Source organism: Astatotilapia calliptera, chromosome 3 (genome assembly GCF_964374335.1).
Source record: "Astatotilapia calliptera chromosome 3, fAstCal68.1, whole genome shotgun sequence".
Lineage (NCBI taxonomy): Eukaryota > Metazoa > Chordata > Actinopteri > Cichliformes > Cichlidae > Astatotilapia > Astatotilapia calliptera.
This window is the reverse complement of record NC_137424.1, coordinates 20650763-20670996: the sequence shown is the minus strand read 5'-3', so window position 1 is coordinate 20670996 and position 20234 is coordinate 20650763. Positions and strand designations below refer to the sequence as shown.

The following is a 20234-nucleotide window of genomic DNA, read 5'->3' as shown; positions in this document are numbered from 1 at the left end:
ACTCAAATACACAGTGGGCCAAAATTCAAAACTGGATCAAAGTCGCGGGCTAACATTAATATTCATTGAAAAAAAATCTTCCTCCAAATATAACAAGGAATCTTTTCTTATGGACTCAAACAAGTTTTGCTGAAAAACTGAATATGGAACAAGCAAAGCTTAATACTAAACAATATATATAACTTATATAACCATATATATAACTTAATATTACACACATTAAATAACACATCAGTGGAATTCATTTCTTAAATAAAAAATGTATTTGCAGCCTTCTGAATTAAATTTTATCATTTTATCAAATTTTCATCATATTCTCCCACCTGTCCAGAAAGCTCCTGTTTTCTGCATTTCTTTTTTATAGTTATTTTTTATGGCTTCGTGGGCCAAATTTGTCCCGCTGCCCAGAGTTTGACACCTATGGCTTACACCTGACCCAGAGGGGCCATCACATCACATTTAGAAGCTCCCCTAATGGAGCCACAACACATGTCCAACACTTAGTCTGTCTTGTTGGACCAACTGGAAGAAATGATTCAAGGACTTAGTCACAGAACAGAGATTCAAATCTCCAAAATCCAACTGGCTGCATCAGGATATATAGTCTGAAACTCTGCACAGTTTCCTGTTTGAAGCTGCTTCCTGTTGGCTTCAGCTGTTTGGAGTTTCCATTTTCTAAACTTCTACATTCTGAACCTTCTTCAGCTCTGAACAGATGATGAAACACTGAATGATTTCAAGCTCACACTTTGTCTAATAAACTTACGTCTTTCATTCTTTATACAGATTGAGCTGTGGTTTGTCAGAGATCAGCTGTGATTATCTGGCAGCAGCACTGAAGTCCAACCCCTCCCATCTGAGAGAGCTGGAGCTGAGCTGGAACTACAACCTGCAGGATTCAGGAGTGAAGCATCTGTGTGGTTTCCTTAAGAGTCCAGGATGTGGACTTGAAACTCTGGGGTCAGTCAGCATGTTTTAGTTGTGCTGAGATGAATATGATGTGAAAGTTGTGCTGACACTAAACTGCAGACATCAGGCTGATATTATACTGATCCACACTGAGGATCTTCATGGTAAAGTCTGTTTTCTTCTTCTCTGGTTTAGTCCATTGACTGCAGCAGAACAATGTTCACATTTCAAACCTTCAAAGAAGAAGAAAATCCTCCACTGGATAATTCACTGTGAAACTCTCCAACTCTTCATTCCACCTTAAAGTCTGTCTGACACTGAAATCCAAAGCAAAATGTGCGTTTGCTTTACAGACAGCAGTCCAACACAAACATACACACATCATCCAAAACACAGTCCAACATCCAAATCTCCTCCACTGCCAGCATGAATGATGGGAAAGAGAAGGAGGAACACTCTGACATTCAGGGTTAGAATGAGTTTCATGAAGCAGACTGTGAAGATCAAAGCTGCATTAGAAAGCTTACATCAGGGGTGTCAAACTCAAATACACAGTGGGCCAAAATTCAAAACTGGATCAAAGTCGCGGGCTAACATTAATATTCATTGAAAAAAAATCTTCCTCCAAATATAACAAGGAATCTTTTCTTATGGAGTCAAACAAGTTTTGCTGAAAAACTGAATATGGAACAAGCAAAGCTTAATACTAAACAATATATATAACTTAATATTACACACATTAAATAACACATCAGTGGAATTCATTTCTTAAATAAAAAATGTATTTGCAGCCTTCTGAATTAAATTTTATCATTTTATCAAATTTTCATCATATTCTCCCACCTGTCCAGAAAGCTCCTGTTTTCTGCATTTCTTTTTTATAGTTATTTTTTATGGCTTCGTGGGCCAAATTTGTCCCGCTGCCCAGAGTTTGACACCTATGGCTTACACCTGACCCAGAGGGGCCATCACATCACATTTAGAAGCTCCCCTAATGGAGCCACAACACATGTCCAACACTTAGTCTGTCTTGTTGGACCAACTGGAAGAAATGATTCAAGGACTTAGTCACAGAACAGAGATTCAAATCTCCAAAATCCAACTGGCTGCATCAGGACATATAGTCTGAAACTCTGCACAGTTTCCTGTTTGAAGCTGCTTCCTGTTGGCTTCAGCTGTTTGGAGTTTCCATTTTCTAAACTTCTACATTCTGAACCTTCTTCAGCTCTGAACAGATGATGAAACACTGAATGATTTCAAGCTCACACTTTGTCTAATAAACTTACATCTTTCATTCTTTATACAGATTGGGGGGCTGTGGTTTGTCAGAGATCAGCTGTGATTATCTGGCAGCAGCACTGAAGTCCAACCCCTCCCATCTGAGAGAGCTGGAGCTGAGCTACAACAACAAGCTGCAGGATTCAGGAGTGAAGCAGCTGTCTGATCTTCAGCAGAGTCCAGACTACAGACTGGAGACTCTGAGGTCAGTAGAGTGATGGAGTGAGTGGGTGGTGCTGTCAGCAGTATTGTACTAAACACAGTCAGTATGAAACAAAGATCCAGTGTTTCCTGTAAAGCTGCAGCTTCTCAGTGAAGCTGTGAGAGGAGAATGGTGACAGGCTTCAGGATTGGACACAAACACTTCCTGTTTCTGACCTTTATGGTCACCATAGTAACGGCTGACACGCTCTGATCAAACACTGTCAACAGCCAATCAGCTCTCTGAACAAAGCAGCACGCAGACCAATGACTGCATTCATTTCCAAGTTTAAAGCAGTGAAGAACACAGTCTGTAGGTGAGGAAGAATTTAGTGAGAGCAGATGTTTGGATGGAATTCCTCCAGTTAACAGCTGGAACCGTCCATCTGGATTGTTGGGCTTGTTGTTGGGGTTCCTACAGAGCTCAGAGTGGACACACCAAGGTTCTTCTAATGAATGAAAGTCCAAACTCGAACTAGGAGGGAAAAACATTTTCATCAACTTCAATAAAAATCCAAAGATTAGAAAAAGTGAAGCAACAATGAGTCCTAGTACAGTCCCAGCACTGAAGTCCCTGCTGCTCTTTATACTGGATGTGCTGCATCACTGACTGACAGCTGATGAAGAGTCTCTGGAAACACTCGTTTATCTCCTCTGCTCTTCCTTCTTCTCTCTGCAGGTGGTGATGATGGTAAACAGGACGGTGTGTGTGCTGAGAGAGGAGGAGCTGTGTCCTGATGATCCAGAGAGGTTGAAGCAGCAGCAGCTTGTGTGTAGAGACGCTCTGACTGGGCCATGTTACTGGGAGGTGGAGAGGAGAGCTTCATCCAGCAGTGACTGACAGAGGAATGAGAAGAAGTGCAGATGACTGTCAGTGCTGCAGAGTGAACTGCTCTGAGAACAGCTCCACTGTCAGACACAATGTAGAGTCCAGCATCATCCCTGTGTGTCCCTCTGGATCTGACAGAGGATCATCAGTGTATCTGGACTGCTCTGCTGCTGCTCTGTCCTTCTACAGTCTCTGCACAGTCTCTGTCTGACTCTGGCTTCAGACCCTCCTGGATCAAACTCACCTGGAAAGACTTTCAAACATCACTCAATAGATTTGAATACAGAATATATTTGATATATACTGTAGATGTACTGTAGAGTTGCAGTTTGTCACTTGTAAATACAGTCTGTGAGCAGCTGTGAGCTGAAAGATCTTTCTAGAAACACGAAATGTTTTCACTCTTCTGTTGCTTTTTCATATATTTCCACAACATTAATATTGATCCCACCTGTCTCACCTGTTTCATGCTTTTATACATAATAACAGGACACGTGTGATCTGAGCGCTGCTGTGGTTGCTGTGCTGCACGTCTTCATTTAGATAACAGAGACATCTAGTGGTTCAGAGGGAGAACTGCAGGAGGTGGAGCTGTGTTTTAGCATGGAAAACTTTTTATCTTTTAGGCGCAGATACAAATATGACAAGTATCAGTGTGAGATACAAAAGGTCACATCAGTCAGCAGAGGGAACAGTGATCACACAGCAATGTAAGAATAGAAACATAACAGTGAATCTGGACATGTATACAGAGGGAAGCAAACAAACAGGATGTAACACTACATTAAAGCCACAAATGGGAAGAAAACAAACACAAAGGAAAATATATTTGATCTCAGGAATCCAAATCAGATGCTTTAGAGCAGGGGTCGGCAACCCTGGGCACGCGTGTCACAGCTGGCAAGCGAAGGGTTAACTGATGGCACGACCATAGCTGGACTGGCCATCGGGCATACCGATGATGATTTTTCGTTTTTCTGGGCCAATGATGTTTTTTTTATGATTTTTTTTTTTTTGTAACGGTATAAACGATGGAAGGTGGTGGATTGGCCGGATGCTGGTCGATGTGTAGAAATAAGTCAGTTGTTTGGTGGTGGCTATGGCGGAGCTTCCACAGAGGCAGCAGGTGGATGAGGGAAAGGGGAGGCAGGAGGAGAGCCCCGAGGCGGCCGCCGGTCCGAGTGTTGGCCCCCTTGAACTTTCCCACATTTTGTCACATTACAGCACAAACATGAATCAGTTTTATTGGAATTCCACGTGAAAGACCAACACAAAGTGGAACGGAAATCATACATGATTCCAAACATTTTTTACAAATAAATAACTGCAAAGTGGGGTGTGCGTAATTATTCTGTCATGGAAAAACACACTGCCATCAACTTCTGCTTTGTTTTTGTTAAAATCACTGTAATATAATCACTGTACCTTTATATACATGTGACTTGTATTAATGCTGCTGCCCTCTTGTGGCTAAAGTGTAATTATGTTATTGTTATTAGGGAAAACATTTGAGAGTAACATGAAAAATGAGTCAGCACTTTGGCTTTAGCTGAAGAAATCCTCATTTTTATGTCATCAGTTATAGTTGCATGTATTCATTATCATAATTTAACCTTTAATATTGATGTCTTAAATTTATTTTGAGTAAATTAGCAATTTTATGGTATTTACAGTGGGGCAAAAAAGTATTTAGTCAGCCACCGATTGTGCAAGTTCCCCCACTTAAAATGATGACAGAGGTCAGTAATTTGCACCAGAGGTACACTTCAACTGTGAGAGACAGAATGTGGAAAAAAAATCCATGAATCCACATGGTAGGATTTGTAAAGAATTTATTCGTAAATCAGGGTGGAAAATAAGTATTTGGTCAATAACAAAAATACAACTCAATACTTTGTAACATAACCTTTGTTGGCAATAACAGAGGTCAAACGTTTACTATAGGTCTTACTATAGAATCATGAAGAACTTTGCCTACTTGTGTCTTGCTTTGCAGTGTAATTATATTGTCTTCAACGTTCCAGCGGATGGGTTCAAGCTACAAACCTATCACTCTTAATCTCTGCTTCCTCCTGCATCCTCTTTGTCTGTGCTTCCTCCTGCATCCTCCACTTCGTCTCTGCTTCCTCCTACATCCTCCTCTTCATCTCTGCTTGCTACTGCATCCTCCTCTTCATCTCTGCTTCCTTCTGCATCCTCCTGCATCTCCCTCAATTTCTACGGCGTACACCTCGGATGTCCCAACCAAAAAAAGGAAAAGGAAAGGTTAGACGTTATGTTATTGTAAATGTACGAAACACATGACAGGTTCGTTAAGTTTGATAAGATTTCTTTTTTCATTTTGTTTCATTCTTTCATTTTCTCCAGTTTTACAGACCTCATGTAAATATTTCCTTTGTTATTTTTCAGAATGCTGAAAACACCGTACACAGAAGATTTTCAAATATGAAGAGATAGTAGACAGGAGAGTTGTAAATGTAAGTAATTTAGCCTGCTGCTGTGCAGATTTGTTTGCATCTTTGGACTTCCCGGATTTGAACTGTGCCTGACTGACTATCCATAAGCTTTTGTATTTGATGAATCTTCACTAATTCAGCCACTGAGTCTGGATTTTGCTCCAAATAGGACATTAAATAAGAACATACCACCTGATACGACCTGGTCGTGCTGCCTTCCTGATGTTTACGTTCTTTAAAGTCCTCCTGACATCATGCTCAGAAGGAGTGATTGATGTGGAGGTGCTCCTTCCCATTCAGTAACATCTGCTTCAGTTAGTTTTGCTTGTGAGCCACAATGTAAGCAGTGTTGCTTTGCTGACATGCACTCGATGCTGGCAGTACAAGCATTGTAGTGGTTCTTATGTTTTTGTAAACTAATTGTATAATATATTGAGCCATTCAATAGTACACAAATGTTTATAAGCTCCTTTTTGTATGCAACTTGCATGTCTTTCTTAACTAAATGTTTGTTTATATCATGTTTTTCAGGAAAAAGAAGAAGTTAAAGTCAAGTGGAAGCCCTGCTCAACATGGTATGTAGTAACAACTTTGTTACTACAAAACTCTCCCCCTCTCCCTCACCACCATCTGTAAACATACATGTCTCAGTAATGCAGTTCATGCATGTTACTAACTAAACTTCTTCCCTGGAGTTTCTGTGCTCTCTCATCCAGCAGGTTCTGAAGGATCGTGGCTGCTGCTGTGGTCCTGCTTGACGTCTGCTTCATATATTATTACTCTCTGACTTGATTTGATTCATTTATATTACAATGAAGGTGTATAAAGCATGACATGAATATAGAAGATATTTCATCCTAAAAAATTGTCATATGTCACAACCTAAATGATCCTATTTTGTGTGTGTGGTTGTTGTTTGTTGTGTTTTTCTCCTGACAGTGGCAAAGTGTGGGATGACACATGGGAACCTGCGCAGTTTTACACACAGTAAACCAGGCACCACAGGTGGCAGAGATCGCACAGTTCACAGTTTGTAGTTCAGCATAAAAGTTCAAAATAAGATATTTACTGTACAATTCTAACCAGTGTCAGTCTCTGTTTCACTCTCTAACTGTGGCTTAAGTACATAAAACACTCATGAATCTGATCCATCAATAATATCTTCCCAGCACTCGATATCTCATAGTTTTACATATCAGCCAACATTATTGTCTACATCCTCATAAATATAGAAGTGACTTGGCTATTGTAACATATTGCAAGTTAAAGCAATACTGCACTGCACGTAAAGTAAGTAACATCTTGTATGAGGTGATTAGGGTCAGCAGTGCTGTGTATGGGAGCCTAAAGCAAAGCTAACTGCACCAGTAGCAGCTTCACAACATGTTGTATATTATACGTTTCTACCTGTTTGTAATATGTCATCTGTCATGTTTAGATGCAGTGACAATTGCACATTTGGAGTCGTGGTCATATGTGGTTTTTATAAACAGGGTATTATTTTTTTTAAATTGTCATTTTTTTCTATTTTTCTTGTTTGTTTGCACATCATTATTGTGTGCATATTGCATATGTAACATTACTTTTATTGTTAATATTATTATTAGATACCAAAGATACAATTTGATTAAGGGTTTTCCTGTCAAAATGTCAATAAAAATGCAATTACACGCGTAAACAATAGGATCAAAATACACTTTTAAAAAGTCTGTTGATCAAATACTGATTTTCAAAACATTCTAGAGGAAAATAGAGATAAAATAATCTGAATACTAACAGTGATCTTGGATGATGATGGAGGCTTGAATGGATTATTCTGTTTCAGTCAATAGGTTCATATCTATGACAATAATTTGATAAGTTTAACAGGTTGGTTCAGGCCTGGCAATACAGCAAATTTGATTTTTCTGGAAATCGACAGTGATACGTACTGTGCTTCAACATAATATTACTGTATTGTGTGTTTGTTTAACCTCTTTTTAAGTTTTGTGGATATTATACATGGTTGTGCTGAGGATATATCGGCCAGTTTCCACTGGAAATGCCTTTTGGTTAAACTGTCAGGGAGGAATTTGCATTTGCACTGTTACATTTTTATATAAGTTTAATGCACATGAAAAGCAGCTGCTTATTTAAGTGAAAATACATTGATTGGTTTTTTTTTTTTGCACAAATGAAGTGGAGTTGTAAAGTATTTTGTCTCGTGTCAGTTATATCGTTATCGCACATTTTCAAATTTCTATCGTGATGAATATTTTTGGCCATATCGCCCTGCTCTACTTCTACAACACGCCTTGTGTAGATGAGTTAGTGAGGCAAACTGATCAGTGTCTGTTTAGTGTTTGGTTTTGTGAACGGCCTCTTTAATGCACGAGGGTGTGACCATCCACATCCTTGTATCTGTCCACTGTCAGCCATTCATTTTGTGCAAATCTGGCCAAGTCTTCCAAGTGTGCGTGTTTTTTTTCCTTCTGACCAGATGCAGCTTTCTGCAACATCACTTTAATGTCCTTATACTGATCACCACACCGTGTATGTGCACTAAAACAGCAATCATTTCAGAATCAGAATCAGAATGGGGTTTATTGCCAGATGTTGAGGTTTACAACATTAGGAAATTGCTGCGGTGCTTCAGTACAAACAATAAGAATTAAAGTGCTATGTAGAAAGAAAGATATGTGCATGAGATATACATGCATATATACATGAGAATAAGAATTAAGAGTGCTACGTAGAAACATATATACATGAGTGCAGGTGATGATCAGTGCCAAACATGAAATGATGCAGTGACACAGCGTAGGGTCATGTGTTAGTGGCGGGGACAGTCATGTGGTTATTGTTCATGTGTCCAACAGCAGAGGGGAAGAAACTGTTCTTGTGGCGAGAGGTTCTGGTGCGAATGGACCGGAGCCTCCTGCCTGAGGGGAGCAGGTCAAACAGACTGTGTCCAGGGTGAGAAGGGTCAGCTGAGATCCGGGCTGCACGCCGCAGTGTCCTGGAGGTGTACAGGTCCTGCAGAGATGGGAGTCTGCAGCCAATCACCTTCTCAGCAGAGCGCACAACACGCTGCAGTCTCTGTTTGTCCCTGATAGTGGCTCCAGCGTACCACACGGTGATGGAGGAGGTGAGGATGGACTCGATGATTGCAGTGTAGAACTGCATCATCGTCCATGTTGGCAGGTTGAATTTCTTCAGCTGCCTCAGGAAGTACATCCTCTGCTGGGCTTTCTTGATGACGGAGGTGATGGTGGGCTCCCACTTCAGGTCCTGGGTGATGGTGGTACCCAGGAAGCGGAATGAGTCCACAGAGGTGATGGGGGTGTCAGTCAGGATGATGGGGGGGAGTGGGGCTGTGTGCTTCCTGAAGTCCACAATAATCTCCACTGTCTTCTGGGCATTCAGCACCAGGTTGTTGTGGCTGCACCAGGTCACCAGACGTTCAACCTCCCTCCTGTAGGCAGACTCGTCCCCGTCTGAGATGAGTCCAATAACGGTGGTGTCATCTGCGAACTTGATTAGCTTGACAGACTGGTGGGTGGAGGTGCAGCAGTTGGTGTACAGGGAGAAGAGCAGAGGAGAAAGAACACAGCCCTGAGGGGAGCCGGTGCTGATGGTCCGGGAGTCTGAGACATTCTTTCCCAGCCTCACATGCTGCTTCCTGTCCGTCAGGAAGTCAGTGATCCACCGGCAGATGGGATCAGGCACATTCATCTGGGAAAGCTTGCATCGGAGATGGTCTGGAAGGATGGTGTTGAAGGCAGAGCTGAAGTCCACAAACAGGATCCTGGCGTAGGTTCCTGGGGAGTCCAGATGCTGCAGGATGAAGTGTAGGGCCATGTTGATGGCGTCGTCTACAGACCTGTTGGCTCTATATGCAAACTGCAGGGGGTCCAGGAGGGGGGCCGTGAGGGTCTTGAGATGGGAGAGAACCAGGCGCTCAAATGACTTCATGACCACAGATGTCAGAGCCACGGGTCTGTAGTCATTTAGTCCAGTGATCCTAGGTTTCTTGGGGACATAGATTATGGTAGAGGACTTGAAGCAGGCAGGCACATGACATGCCTGCAGTGAAGAGTTGAAAATGCCAGAAAACACTGGGGCCAGCTCGTTTGCACAGTGTCTGAGGGTGGCAGGAGACACGCCGTCTGGGCCGGGAGCTTTCACTGCTCCTTTGTAGTGACAGGTTACAAAACGTCATTAGATGCTGCATGGCTGTACAAGATAGACTTTGGTTAGCAACAACTCTCTGAGGCCTTTACTGTGAAACAGAACGCTGTCTTATCCGGCTAACTTCAAGGTTTAATGTGGGAGTTTTTTGTAATCCAAGACATAATGCCAGGTCAACTCATGCTTTGAACCTAATCTGCTCCAGAGCAAATCATGTTCCAAATGAGAGATCAACAGGTAGAAAATCACAACCTACTAACCAGTAAGACCGAAAAAGAACAAAATAAATAAAATCCCCAATCCTGGAAGGTCCCTCAGACCGCTGTGTGCAGAGAGTAGGAGTGTAAAATCTTTCAGCAGAGTCTGATGTCTTTGTCTTTCCATGATGAGCAACAATAATGAACATAGATTCTCTACAACAACTTTATTGTTTTGGAAGTATTAATATATGATCCCAAAACTTCTACATTTAACCTTTTAATCAGACCAGCAAAAATCTAGTATTGAATCTTAGCACAGTCATAAAAAACTATTTGCTAAAAGCATTTTTGCAGCTGAATATTTTAAATGACAGTTAGGATCACTGGTTGGCTGTTTCACCTGTAAGACATTAAAATAACATGCTAAGGTTTAATAGTCTAGAAGGAATACACTCTGAGGCCTGGGCAGTGTTGTGCTAATGAGAGAAGGTTTGTGTGTGCAGTGAAACAGTAATTTTTTTATTTCATAATTTATTGATATGTTTGATCCTTTCTGAGCTGCGTTAATGAAGCAGTCATTAGAGCACCATGTCCGCTAGAATAGTTCTGTAGTTTGATGCTTGAGTCGTTGCAGACTTGTTGAAACTCCCTCACCCGTCAAAGCAGCGTCTTTGTTATTCGCGTCCAGCAGATGGCAGTGTTTCACTGTCTGACGGCTGTCTGAAGCTTCAGCTGGATTATTCGTTTAAATGAGATCGTTTTATAAAACTTACAACAACAGGCCTGAACCTGCTCAGCTCCAAAGAGCTGGCTAAACGATGGGGCATGTTCAGAATCTTCCTGAAGTTTAACAATTTCCCAAAAAGCTACACAAAGTGAATTTTCATATAAGACAAGAAGGAAAGAACAGGGTGTGACGTGGAAGGGGCACTCTGGCAAACAAATTACTGCTTTTATTAAGTTACAAAACTCGCAGTCTTGTTCACGAGTGATCAGAGAAGGGAACAGGAGATGGACAGATGGATTGGTGCTGCGGCTGCAGACTCTTCACCAGTCCCTCTTTACCAGTCGATTTACGTCCTTACCCTCTGTCACAACGGGACTGAACGGACTCACGCGTAGGCTCTGAGTAGGGAACAATAAAGGTTTTTTATTTACAGAAGCACCAGGTGATCTATTTACACAGTGGGGAAAAGACGGGTTCCGGGAATCCACACACGAACAGGAGGGGGGAAAGACACTTGCAGTCCACACACGCTCCAAAGTCCTCACTCCATCCACGCTCCACGCTCCTCTTCACACTCCACAAGAAACACAAAAGCTCGCTCCAATCCTCACACACTTGATCGCTCAGGTAACACAGGGGCAGGTCCAGGGAAATCTATTCACAGAGATGCAAAAGGTTACTGTAAGAAGATCGCTAGGGAAACACGAGAACGAACTGAGCTGGGGTTAACACTGACGAGAGTCGGCAACGGTCCAGCGACGAGAAATACAGGGCTGCCATCTTATAAGGGGACTGGAACACTGTTGGGTGATGAGCCACAGGTGTCACCAGGTGCGTGGGCCAAGGGCAGGAGCCCACAGATGAGCTCCGCCCAGGCAGTGAGAGAAGGAGGGAGGGAGAGAGCGGGGACAAAATCAAAACAAAAAAACACATGTAGCCACACTGAGGCGACCGGGTAGACACAGGGACCCTGACACCCTCGCCTTTTTCACAAATGTCATGTATGAAAATCTATAATAACTCCAGTTATACGGATATCAATATCCTCATAAGTGAGGATATTGATAAACTGATTTGAACTTTTACTGATTTCTGTTTAGATATAAATTGATTCAAAGTGGTCAGATATGCAGATTCTGACCTTTCCTCTGGCAAATATATGAACTCACTGAAAACAGTTTGACTTTTCAGAGAGTTTCCTATCTATCTGTATTTTTACTTTAATAGTTAAGCACGATTAACATTTAGGAAACAAAAATAAACAAGTTAATAAATGAAATGAAATAATACTGATTTATATATTCACTCTGTTTACTTTTTCGATATAGAAATACAATGAAGACTTCCATGTTCCTGCTGGTGGCGCTCTCTGGCACTGTGCTCTGCATGACTAACGGACATGTTCAGAAAACCAGCATATCATCAACATGATCCCACAAGGGGGATGTGATGATCTGATAGCAAACAGAGATAATAATGGTAACTGTAAGCGCAAGAATACCTTTATCATTGGTGACTTTAATCAAGTTAGAACAATTTGTGATCCAAGCAATTGTATCAATGCAAATAGAAATCTTTATAAAAGCCCCACAGACGTGCACATTCTGTATTGTAAACTGCTGGGACAAACAACGATACCCATTGTACATCCAGATACAGATGAAAAGGCGTATTGTAATTGCATGTGATAAAATCAATACTTTCCTTCAGCCTGTGCACTTTGAATGTTGCTCTTGAGTTGAGAGATGCTGTGAGCTTGCTGCCATCTTTAAACATCACTTCATGATGCTGGTTTAGATGCTTTATAAGACTTTGTTACGTTTCTTAAACAGTGATGAAAATAATAAAGAGGAAATATGAGAGAAGTGATTTTCAGTGAATGTTGAAAAAAATCCCACAATAACAAAAACGATGGCAACATTGCTACACTTTGCTTTCTTAGCTTGCATATTGTACATTTTCACAGTTGTTTCTGATTGGCTCCATCTTCTCTCGTTGTCACAGCTGTTGCTCAACTTTCAGCACTCATTCAATTAAAAAAACAACAAACAAAAAAACCAAGCTGCTGCTGGTAAGGTTGGCATTCTTGCAAGACTCAGTAACACAAAACAAATAAAAAAATGCACATCCCATGTTTATCCCATGTGATTCCAGGCTGAGTTTATGCATTTATGCTTATTTGTTTATAAAATATTATAAGCTGGTCTGAGGTCATTTGTTACTAAAGAAAAACAAACAAACACTGTGTCATTATTTAATCCACTAAAACTAAGACACAATGCAGAAGCAGTGTGTGAAAACTAAGTGCACCTTCACTGGTGTAGCATCTGCCTTAGAAACAATGAAGTCAAATGAAACTGTTTAATCATCTCTATGTGCTAAAGGCTCATTTTAATGCAGCATTAATCACGTTGCTTTAACAGTGCTGCATTTTAATCATGTTTATCACGTTCTTTGTAGATTTTAATTATCACCATCGTCGCTGTGAGAACATGTCTGGTTGGAGCAGGCGGCACTCAGGGATCATGTTGTGTGGAAGAAGAGTCATGTGATTGTTTTTTTTTTAAAGATTTTTTCTATGAGTGCACAGAGTGTGAAACAGAAAGATAGGATCGACAGAGAAAGCTGATCATGTCTGTTGTGACACCTGCAATCTCTGACTAGAGTTTTAGGTTCTGTCAGGCAGCTAACACAAAGAAAGCCTGGCTTCATTGTACAAATACAACTTACATATACAACACATGACATATTACACAGAGTCATTATTTATTCAACAAAAACTAAGCCAGATGCAGTTTTTGGATTTTATTTCAAAATGTTCTTATTCTGATTGTTTACTTAATATATTTAGACACATTTGGTTTATTTCTATAAAAATGATATTTTACACAAAACTTCAAACAGCTGCCTGCAAACATGGCTCTTTATTGTAAAGCCAGGTATGAACAACAACCTGCAGCTGCATGCTGTTGTGCTCATTGGTGTCACATTAGGTTCTGAACCACAAACAGAGAAGTTTCTTAGAACTGCTGGGCTAGTGATGGAGGTGTTGATGCAAATGATGGCTTAGGGTGGTGCTACGACAGTGTATAAAAACTGAAGCTCCCAGAGCCAAGTGTTATTTGTTCTTCCGTAACTGAGGTGAACTATAACCTGCTCAGGTAGAATTTAATAACAGCGTGTCTGAACTGCTCGTCTCCAGGCTTCACGTCTCATTCTGTAAGAACTTGTTGTTTGTTTATGAACTTTTTAGAAACAACAGACTTTTGTATACTTCCAAGAAAGAGGGAGAACTTACTCTTCTGCCACACTCACGTTCATCTTTATCTGTCATCAGTTCAGATAAAAGCATCACTGATTATTCTGAACACTGTTTTAAAGCTTCTGCGTCACTCTGATTTCTTCTTAAAGTTGGCAGACAGGATTGTGAAGAAGGACATAGTGGATCCCCCCTTTTAATGAGCATATTATCTGTGAACACTGAATACAAACAACCTAAATGCTCATTAAAGAAGCAGGTTGGCTCATAAAGTGCTCTGTACTTGTTTTATGCAAGTGCTGTTTCTGGAAACAACCACCATCTGTAATCAACACAGGACTTATTGAACTGTCAGGTGTGCAGACAACATGGCACATTTTGGGAACACCTATAGTTGATGTCTTAATTATGAAAATAGCTACTATGTAGTTGATGCTTCCTGTTCTGCCAGAGCAGGTGCAGCCTTTGTGGAAGTGGGTTCCACTGGACCAGCGTCTGTGAACGATCCATTGTGGGTGATTTTTTTTTTTGACCTTACATCTGTGTGTAAGGACCAACCACAACCATCTAAAATCTTTGCATGTTATTTTATCTTCTGTGTAAGAAGTACACAGCATACCCTGATGATCAGCTTCAAGGGTTCTCAGTGTAGGATGCATACAGTATGTCATGCTGAAATATAGAGCACTTACAATAGAACCCACTAGAAACCAATTATTTTAGCCTGGTTCCTTAAATCTATGGCATTTTTCCCATGCTGACTGATATGCTGCTCAGTGTCTTTTGCTGTCTGTCATGATCCTGGGCCATGTTGGCCCAGCATTCTTAGTTTTCGTATGTTTTGTGTGTTGTTCTTTATTTATGCCATGGTTTCTGTTAAGATGTTCCTTATTTGATTACCTCCTGTGTGCCCCTCTGTTTATCTGTGAGCCCTCGTTTCCCCTCCTTGAGTTTTATTCCATGTTTTCCCAGCCCGTTATGTCCGTGCTCTCCCCGTGCTGTCTCTCCTCCTCTCTGAACCTCCGTGTACTTCCTGTTTTACTTTGACAGTCTCCCGTCAGTGTTGCGTTCACTCCTGCCGTGTCTTGTTATGATTATCAGTGTCACCTGTGTTCCCCGTGTGCTCCCACTTCCCTCGTTAACCCTCTGTGTATTTATGTCTGCGTCTCCCTCAGTTCTGTGTCGCGTTCTCCCTCATTCATGGCCGTGTGTTTCTCTGTGTATTACGTTATAGTTTCCTCGTTTAGGTTGTATGGTTTCTCTCTCCAGCAATAAAGCTGTTTTGAGTTCATTCCTGCCTCCGTGAGCTTGCGTTTGGGTCCTCATCCTGCCTGCACACAGCCGCAACCATGACAGTCTGCTTTTAAATCAGATGTCACTCTGAACATAAACACAAGCCACAGCAGCCCAGCTGTCTTAGCTGAGTACAAGGATACATTTACTCTCTTTGTGTAAAATATTGTGATGATTTTACATTATATTAGGCAGGCAGCTGCCCAAATTAAACCGTGACTATTAGCAGTTTGGTTATTTTGAACGCCTCGGCTGGAAAAAATTCAAAATGGTTTGTAAGGTTGGCCACAGCTTTGTATGTAAAGGGGAGTTAGAAGATTGCTTCATATTTTAAGATTGATTAAGATTAATTAATATTTTTAATTGTTTTATTTTACATCTCACCTTTTACACTGCATTGAGTTGCTGCCATGTGATTGGCTGAGTGTACATCGTTCTTTGTTTCAAAATGGACTTAATGCTTGGTTGAACAGTTGTGATGTTTATCTCCTTTAGATTTATTTTTTATTTTCATGATGAAAAATGGTTTGTTGGTTCATACCTATGAAGTTACAGTGTTTCTGAAAAGCCTAAAAAGATGCATTGTTACCATAGTAAACTTCAAAACAGACTTTATTATATGATATAGTTATAAAATTGGATAAAAACTGACTTCAGCATAATATAAAATAATGTGTTGCCACTATGTATGCATTGGTCAACTTTCAGATCTATGAAGTTCAGCTCAGTTATCTATGTTTTCATTTTTAGTTTCCATTTGCATTTAGATGCACGGCCGATTCTCTGATGTGTGATCTGTTTCTACCTGTGCTGATGCTAGCAGGACTAAAGCTGATCAAGCAGCAGTAAATATGTGAAGCAAGGCTGAAGGATACACTCATAAAATGAACAGAATCATAAGAATATAACAGCACGAGCACTGCAAATGCAACTAAAACATGTTGACATCAAATGGTATGTTATTTGAAATCTATATGAAATAATGACACATCTATGTTTTCCAATTTATTTATTTTTTTTGTATTTATTTATTTTTTCCACAGTTGTGTAAATCAGTCTGTCTGTGGACTGGTACAGCTGAAAAGCCGACGCAGCCAGTTCCTCTTCTTCTTCTTGGGTTTTTTCTCTGGCACAGTCTTAGCTTCAGTTTCGAGTTCAGCTGGATTGGTAGTTATCGTTTTCTCTCTGTCTTCTGTTTGTTGTAGAGAGTCATGCAGAGACATCTCAGTTGATGTCAGGGAGTCTTCTTCTTCTTCCTTGTCCTGTTCTTTGGTGTCTTTTTCCACCAGAAGCTCAGATTTTCCATTTGCTGTGTTGGAATTTTGTTCATTTTGCTCCTGTGTGATTTTAATGTAGGACGCTTTGACTTCTTTCAACTCTTGATAAAGAGTCTCTACTTTCATGTCATGAAGCTCCTTGTTGGAGCAGAGCTGGGATTTAAGCTCACTGATTTCCATGTTCAGTGTCTCCTGGTCCTGCCTATGTTTGTCTTCCTGTTCCTTGAGTTGGTGTTGAGCTTCTAGGAGCTGTTGTTGGAGTGTTCCTATTTGCTCTTGTTGAGTCTTGTATTGGACTTCAAATTGAGCCTCCTTCAGACCTACACAGTCCGTGTGTGAAGCCTCTGTGGTTTGTGTAGAAGAATCCACACACTGCTCTGTGGTAGGGTCGCTGACGTCTTCGTGCAGGACACGGATCATGTCATCCAGCATGACAACTGCTTGGTTGTCCTTTGCTTGAACCTCTGTTTTGCTCTTATCAGGCTTATTATTATCATTAGCCTCCTCCAGTTGCTCTATGAGCTCTTTAATTGTTTCTTCATGCTGTTTTTTGTCGGCGATCATCTGTGCATGAAGTTTGGTCACCTTAGACTGGTAATAAGAAGCCCTCTTATTAGCAGCTACCAGTTTCCAGTAAAGCTCGTTCTGGTGGTTTTGGGAAGCTTGTAGTTGATGCCTGAGAGCAGCAATCTCACAACATGAATCATACTGGACTCTGCCATGATGGGGTATAAATCTGGGATTTGGCTGATGTTGCCACGTCCCTCCATTTGGCCCAGGGTTTTGTCCACTGGCGTTATTCATGTTTGCCTCTGTCTCCATATTCACGTCGTCCTTTGGTTCTGACATAGGGAGGGATTCAGGGTTTTCCCTTTCAGAGGTTCCTTCAGGGTTTCCTGACACTTCTTCATTTCTCAGGTTGCTTCCATCAGCCACGTTGTTTTGGGCTTCTAGAAGAGCCCGAGCATACGCCCGAGTAATCGGTCGTCTGGGTTCTTCAGCCACTCTTTTCTGTTTTTGCCCCCTTTTTTTCTTGCCTTTCACGACCACTTCTGTTTGAACTTGTGCCAGAGGACGTGTTTCAGGATTTGGTGTTTGGGCTTTTTTGAGGTCATTTTCCGATCTTTGCAAAACTGTTATATTTGGGCTCACGACCACTTCCATCTGTGCTTCTGCCATTTTATATGCGTCTGCTTCAGCGTCTGCTTCTGCGTCTGCTTCTGCGTCTGCTTCTGCGTCTGCTTCTGCGTCTCTGTGTCTTCCTTATCTTGGTTTTAACAAACAGGTTGTTTTGTAGTTCTGCCACCAAAGAGTTGCTACAGTTGACTGAATTTCTCCTTCCAATGACAGAATGTGATGACATCACAAGCTTTGTGCCTTTGATGACATCACAGGCTTTGTGCATTTGATTCTGTGATTGGATAGTTTGAAAATAAAATGTCCACAAATGTACTTTAAAAAAAGTCATTTTATTTTGTAGTATATGTTGAATTAACACTATAAAAGCTACTCGACCAGAATTGCAGTTAAAAATAAAACAAAAGCAAAACACAAGTTTTTATAAATGGTTGTTACAAACAAACCAAAGGAGAAGACGACTGTTTAGTGGAAAAATATTAGACATGCTCTCTCATAATAACTGTGTAATAATGTAAACTAAGACATGTCGAAAACATTGATATTTAGTTAAAGGTATTTATTCAAACGATCCAATGACCAGCATGTTTTAGTGAATGTCTGTAGGCACTGGGAGCTTGGTGGTTGCCTAGGCGACAATATGTCATCTATGTTTTGTTTTTAATTCAGTTTCACTGGTGAAACTAAGAAACAACAGGCTGTAGAGGGACACGTTAACAGAGCTTTACTAACTCTTACTGTCATATCCAGTGTGGACAAATCTGTATAGATTCATATTAATATATTAATCATTCATTTGAATAACCAAGGATGCAAAATAAAAATCACAGGAGAGTTTATGAGACCAGGTCAAGTTCAGAGACACACGTTTAGCAGAGGTGAAGCCTCGAGGACAGCTGGCAGCTACACCCATGTATGACAGCACCCACCTGTCACAAAGAGCAGCCTTTCCATGCCTGACTCTGCATAATTGTCAGCATCCAAGCATTTTCAATGAGTCATCATCCTCAGAAATCATCCTTTGCACAGTTGTTATGAAGAGAAAAATAAACTTTAGAGCTGAAAATCAGATATGAACCGTGATCTGGGAGGGGAAGGGCACCTGCTGCCAGACAATGTTCACCTTGGAAAAAGTCAAAAGTGGTTTATAAATTTTGCCACAGGTCTGTTTGTCAGAGGGAGTTAGGCCATTGCTTCATAATTAAAGACTGATTAAGATGATTCATATTTTCTTAAAGGTTCTTTTTAGACCTCACCTTTTACACCTGCATTGAGTTGCTGCCATGTGATTGGCTGATCAGATATTTGCATTAATGAGTATTTGAACAGATCTACCTAATGAAGTTTTATATTTATGATGAAAATGCTTTGATGGTTCATACCTATGAAGTTACAGTATATCTGAAGAGCCTTAAAATATTTTTTTTACCATAGTAAACTTCAAAACAGACTTTATTATATGATATAGTTTTAAAAAAGGATAACAATTGACTTCAGCATAATATAAAATAATGTGTTTTCCCGATACCTGATTTTTAGCACTATGTATGCATTGGTCAACTTTCAGATCTATGAAGTTCAGCTCAGTTATCTATGTTTTCATTTTTAGTTTCCATTTGCATTTAGATGCACGGCCGATTCTCTGATGTGTGATCTGTTTCTACCTGTGCTGATGCTAGCAGGACTAAAGCTGATCAAGCAGCAGTAAATATGTGAAGCAAGGCTGAAGGATACACTCATAAAATGAACAGAATCATAAGAATATAACAGCACGAGCACTGCAAATGCAACTAAAACATGTTGACATCAAATGGTATGTTATTTGAAATCTATATGAAATAATGACACATCTATGTTTTCCAATTTATTTTATCACCTCTTGTGATGGCTGCACTTACAGCCACACAGTGGTAATACCCACCATGTTAGTGTAGAGGCTTATAAGTAACATTGCATTCACATTTCTTTCTTTAAATATAGGAATTTATTTACAGGACAATAAATAACTGGTTTTGGTTTAGAATTCATTCACATATCCACATAACGCTGCATTCTAAAATAAGTGCGCACATTTTAGTTTACACTGTTATGTATGATTAATCTTTTGTTTTCTGAGTTACCTTAGTTGCAGCTGTTCCAGTCCCTTGATTAAGGAGCCAAGAGGTGGAAAAGGGGCGGAGCGAGCTTTAAAGGAAGGCTACAAATTGGTTCACGCCATAACTCGGGACCATGGGGGGGAATTGGAGTTCATTATGTTTGGTTTAGTTAGGTTTTGTGTGTTTTACCCCTTTTCCTGTTTTTGTGGGCTGATCAGCCACTATTTAAGTTTCCCCTTTGTCTCATTAAGTTAGGTCAGTTTGGTTGAGTTATCAGTTGTGTTGTTAACTTTGAGTAGAGTTTTGTTAGTTTGACCTCTTTTATGGGCCCAAGATTTTGATTCTTTTTGCATGAGTTAACCAATTATGTTTTTTGGGTTAAATAAAAAATCATTTTTTGGA

At 40.5% G+C, this 20234-nt stretch overlaps 1 protein-coding gene and 1 long non-coding RNA gene across 2 annotated transcripts in view; one reads left to right on the top strand and one right to left on the bottom strand.

Moving 5' to 3' along the window:
* LOC113015973 (NACHT, LRR and PYD domains-containing protein 12-like) overlaps positions 1–20234 on the top strand; it is a 748422-nt gene that overhangs the window by 6389 nt on the left and 721799 nt on the right. Inside the window, exon 6 of the mRNA XM_080295075.1 lies at positions 787–960. Coding sequence (XP_080151201.1) covers positions 787–960 — 174 coding nt within the window. The remainder of the gene's footprint in view (positions 1–786; positions 961–20234) is intronic.
* LOC145425342 (uncharacterized) lies at positions 11174–11693 on the bottom strand. Its single transcript, XR_013906009.1, has 2 exons — positions 11507–11693; positions 11174–11424 (listed from the first exon to the last, which is right to left on the bottom strand). It is a non-coding gene; the product is annotated as an uncharacterized LOC145425342 (long non-coding RNA).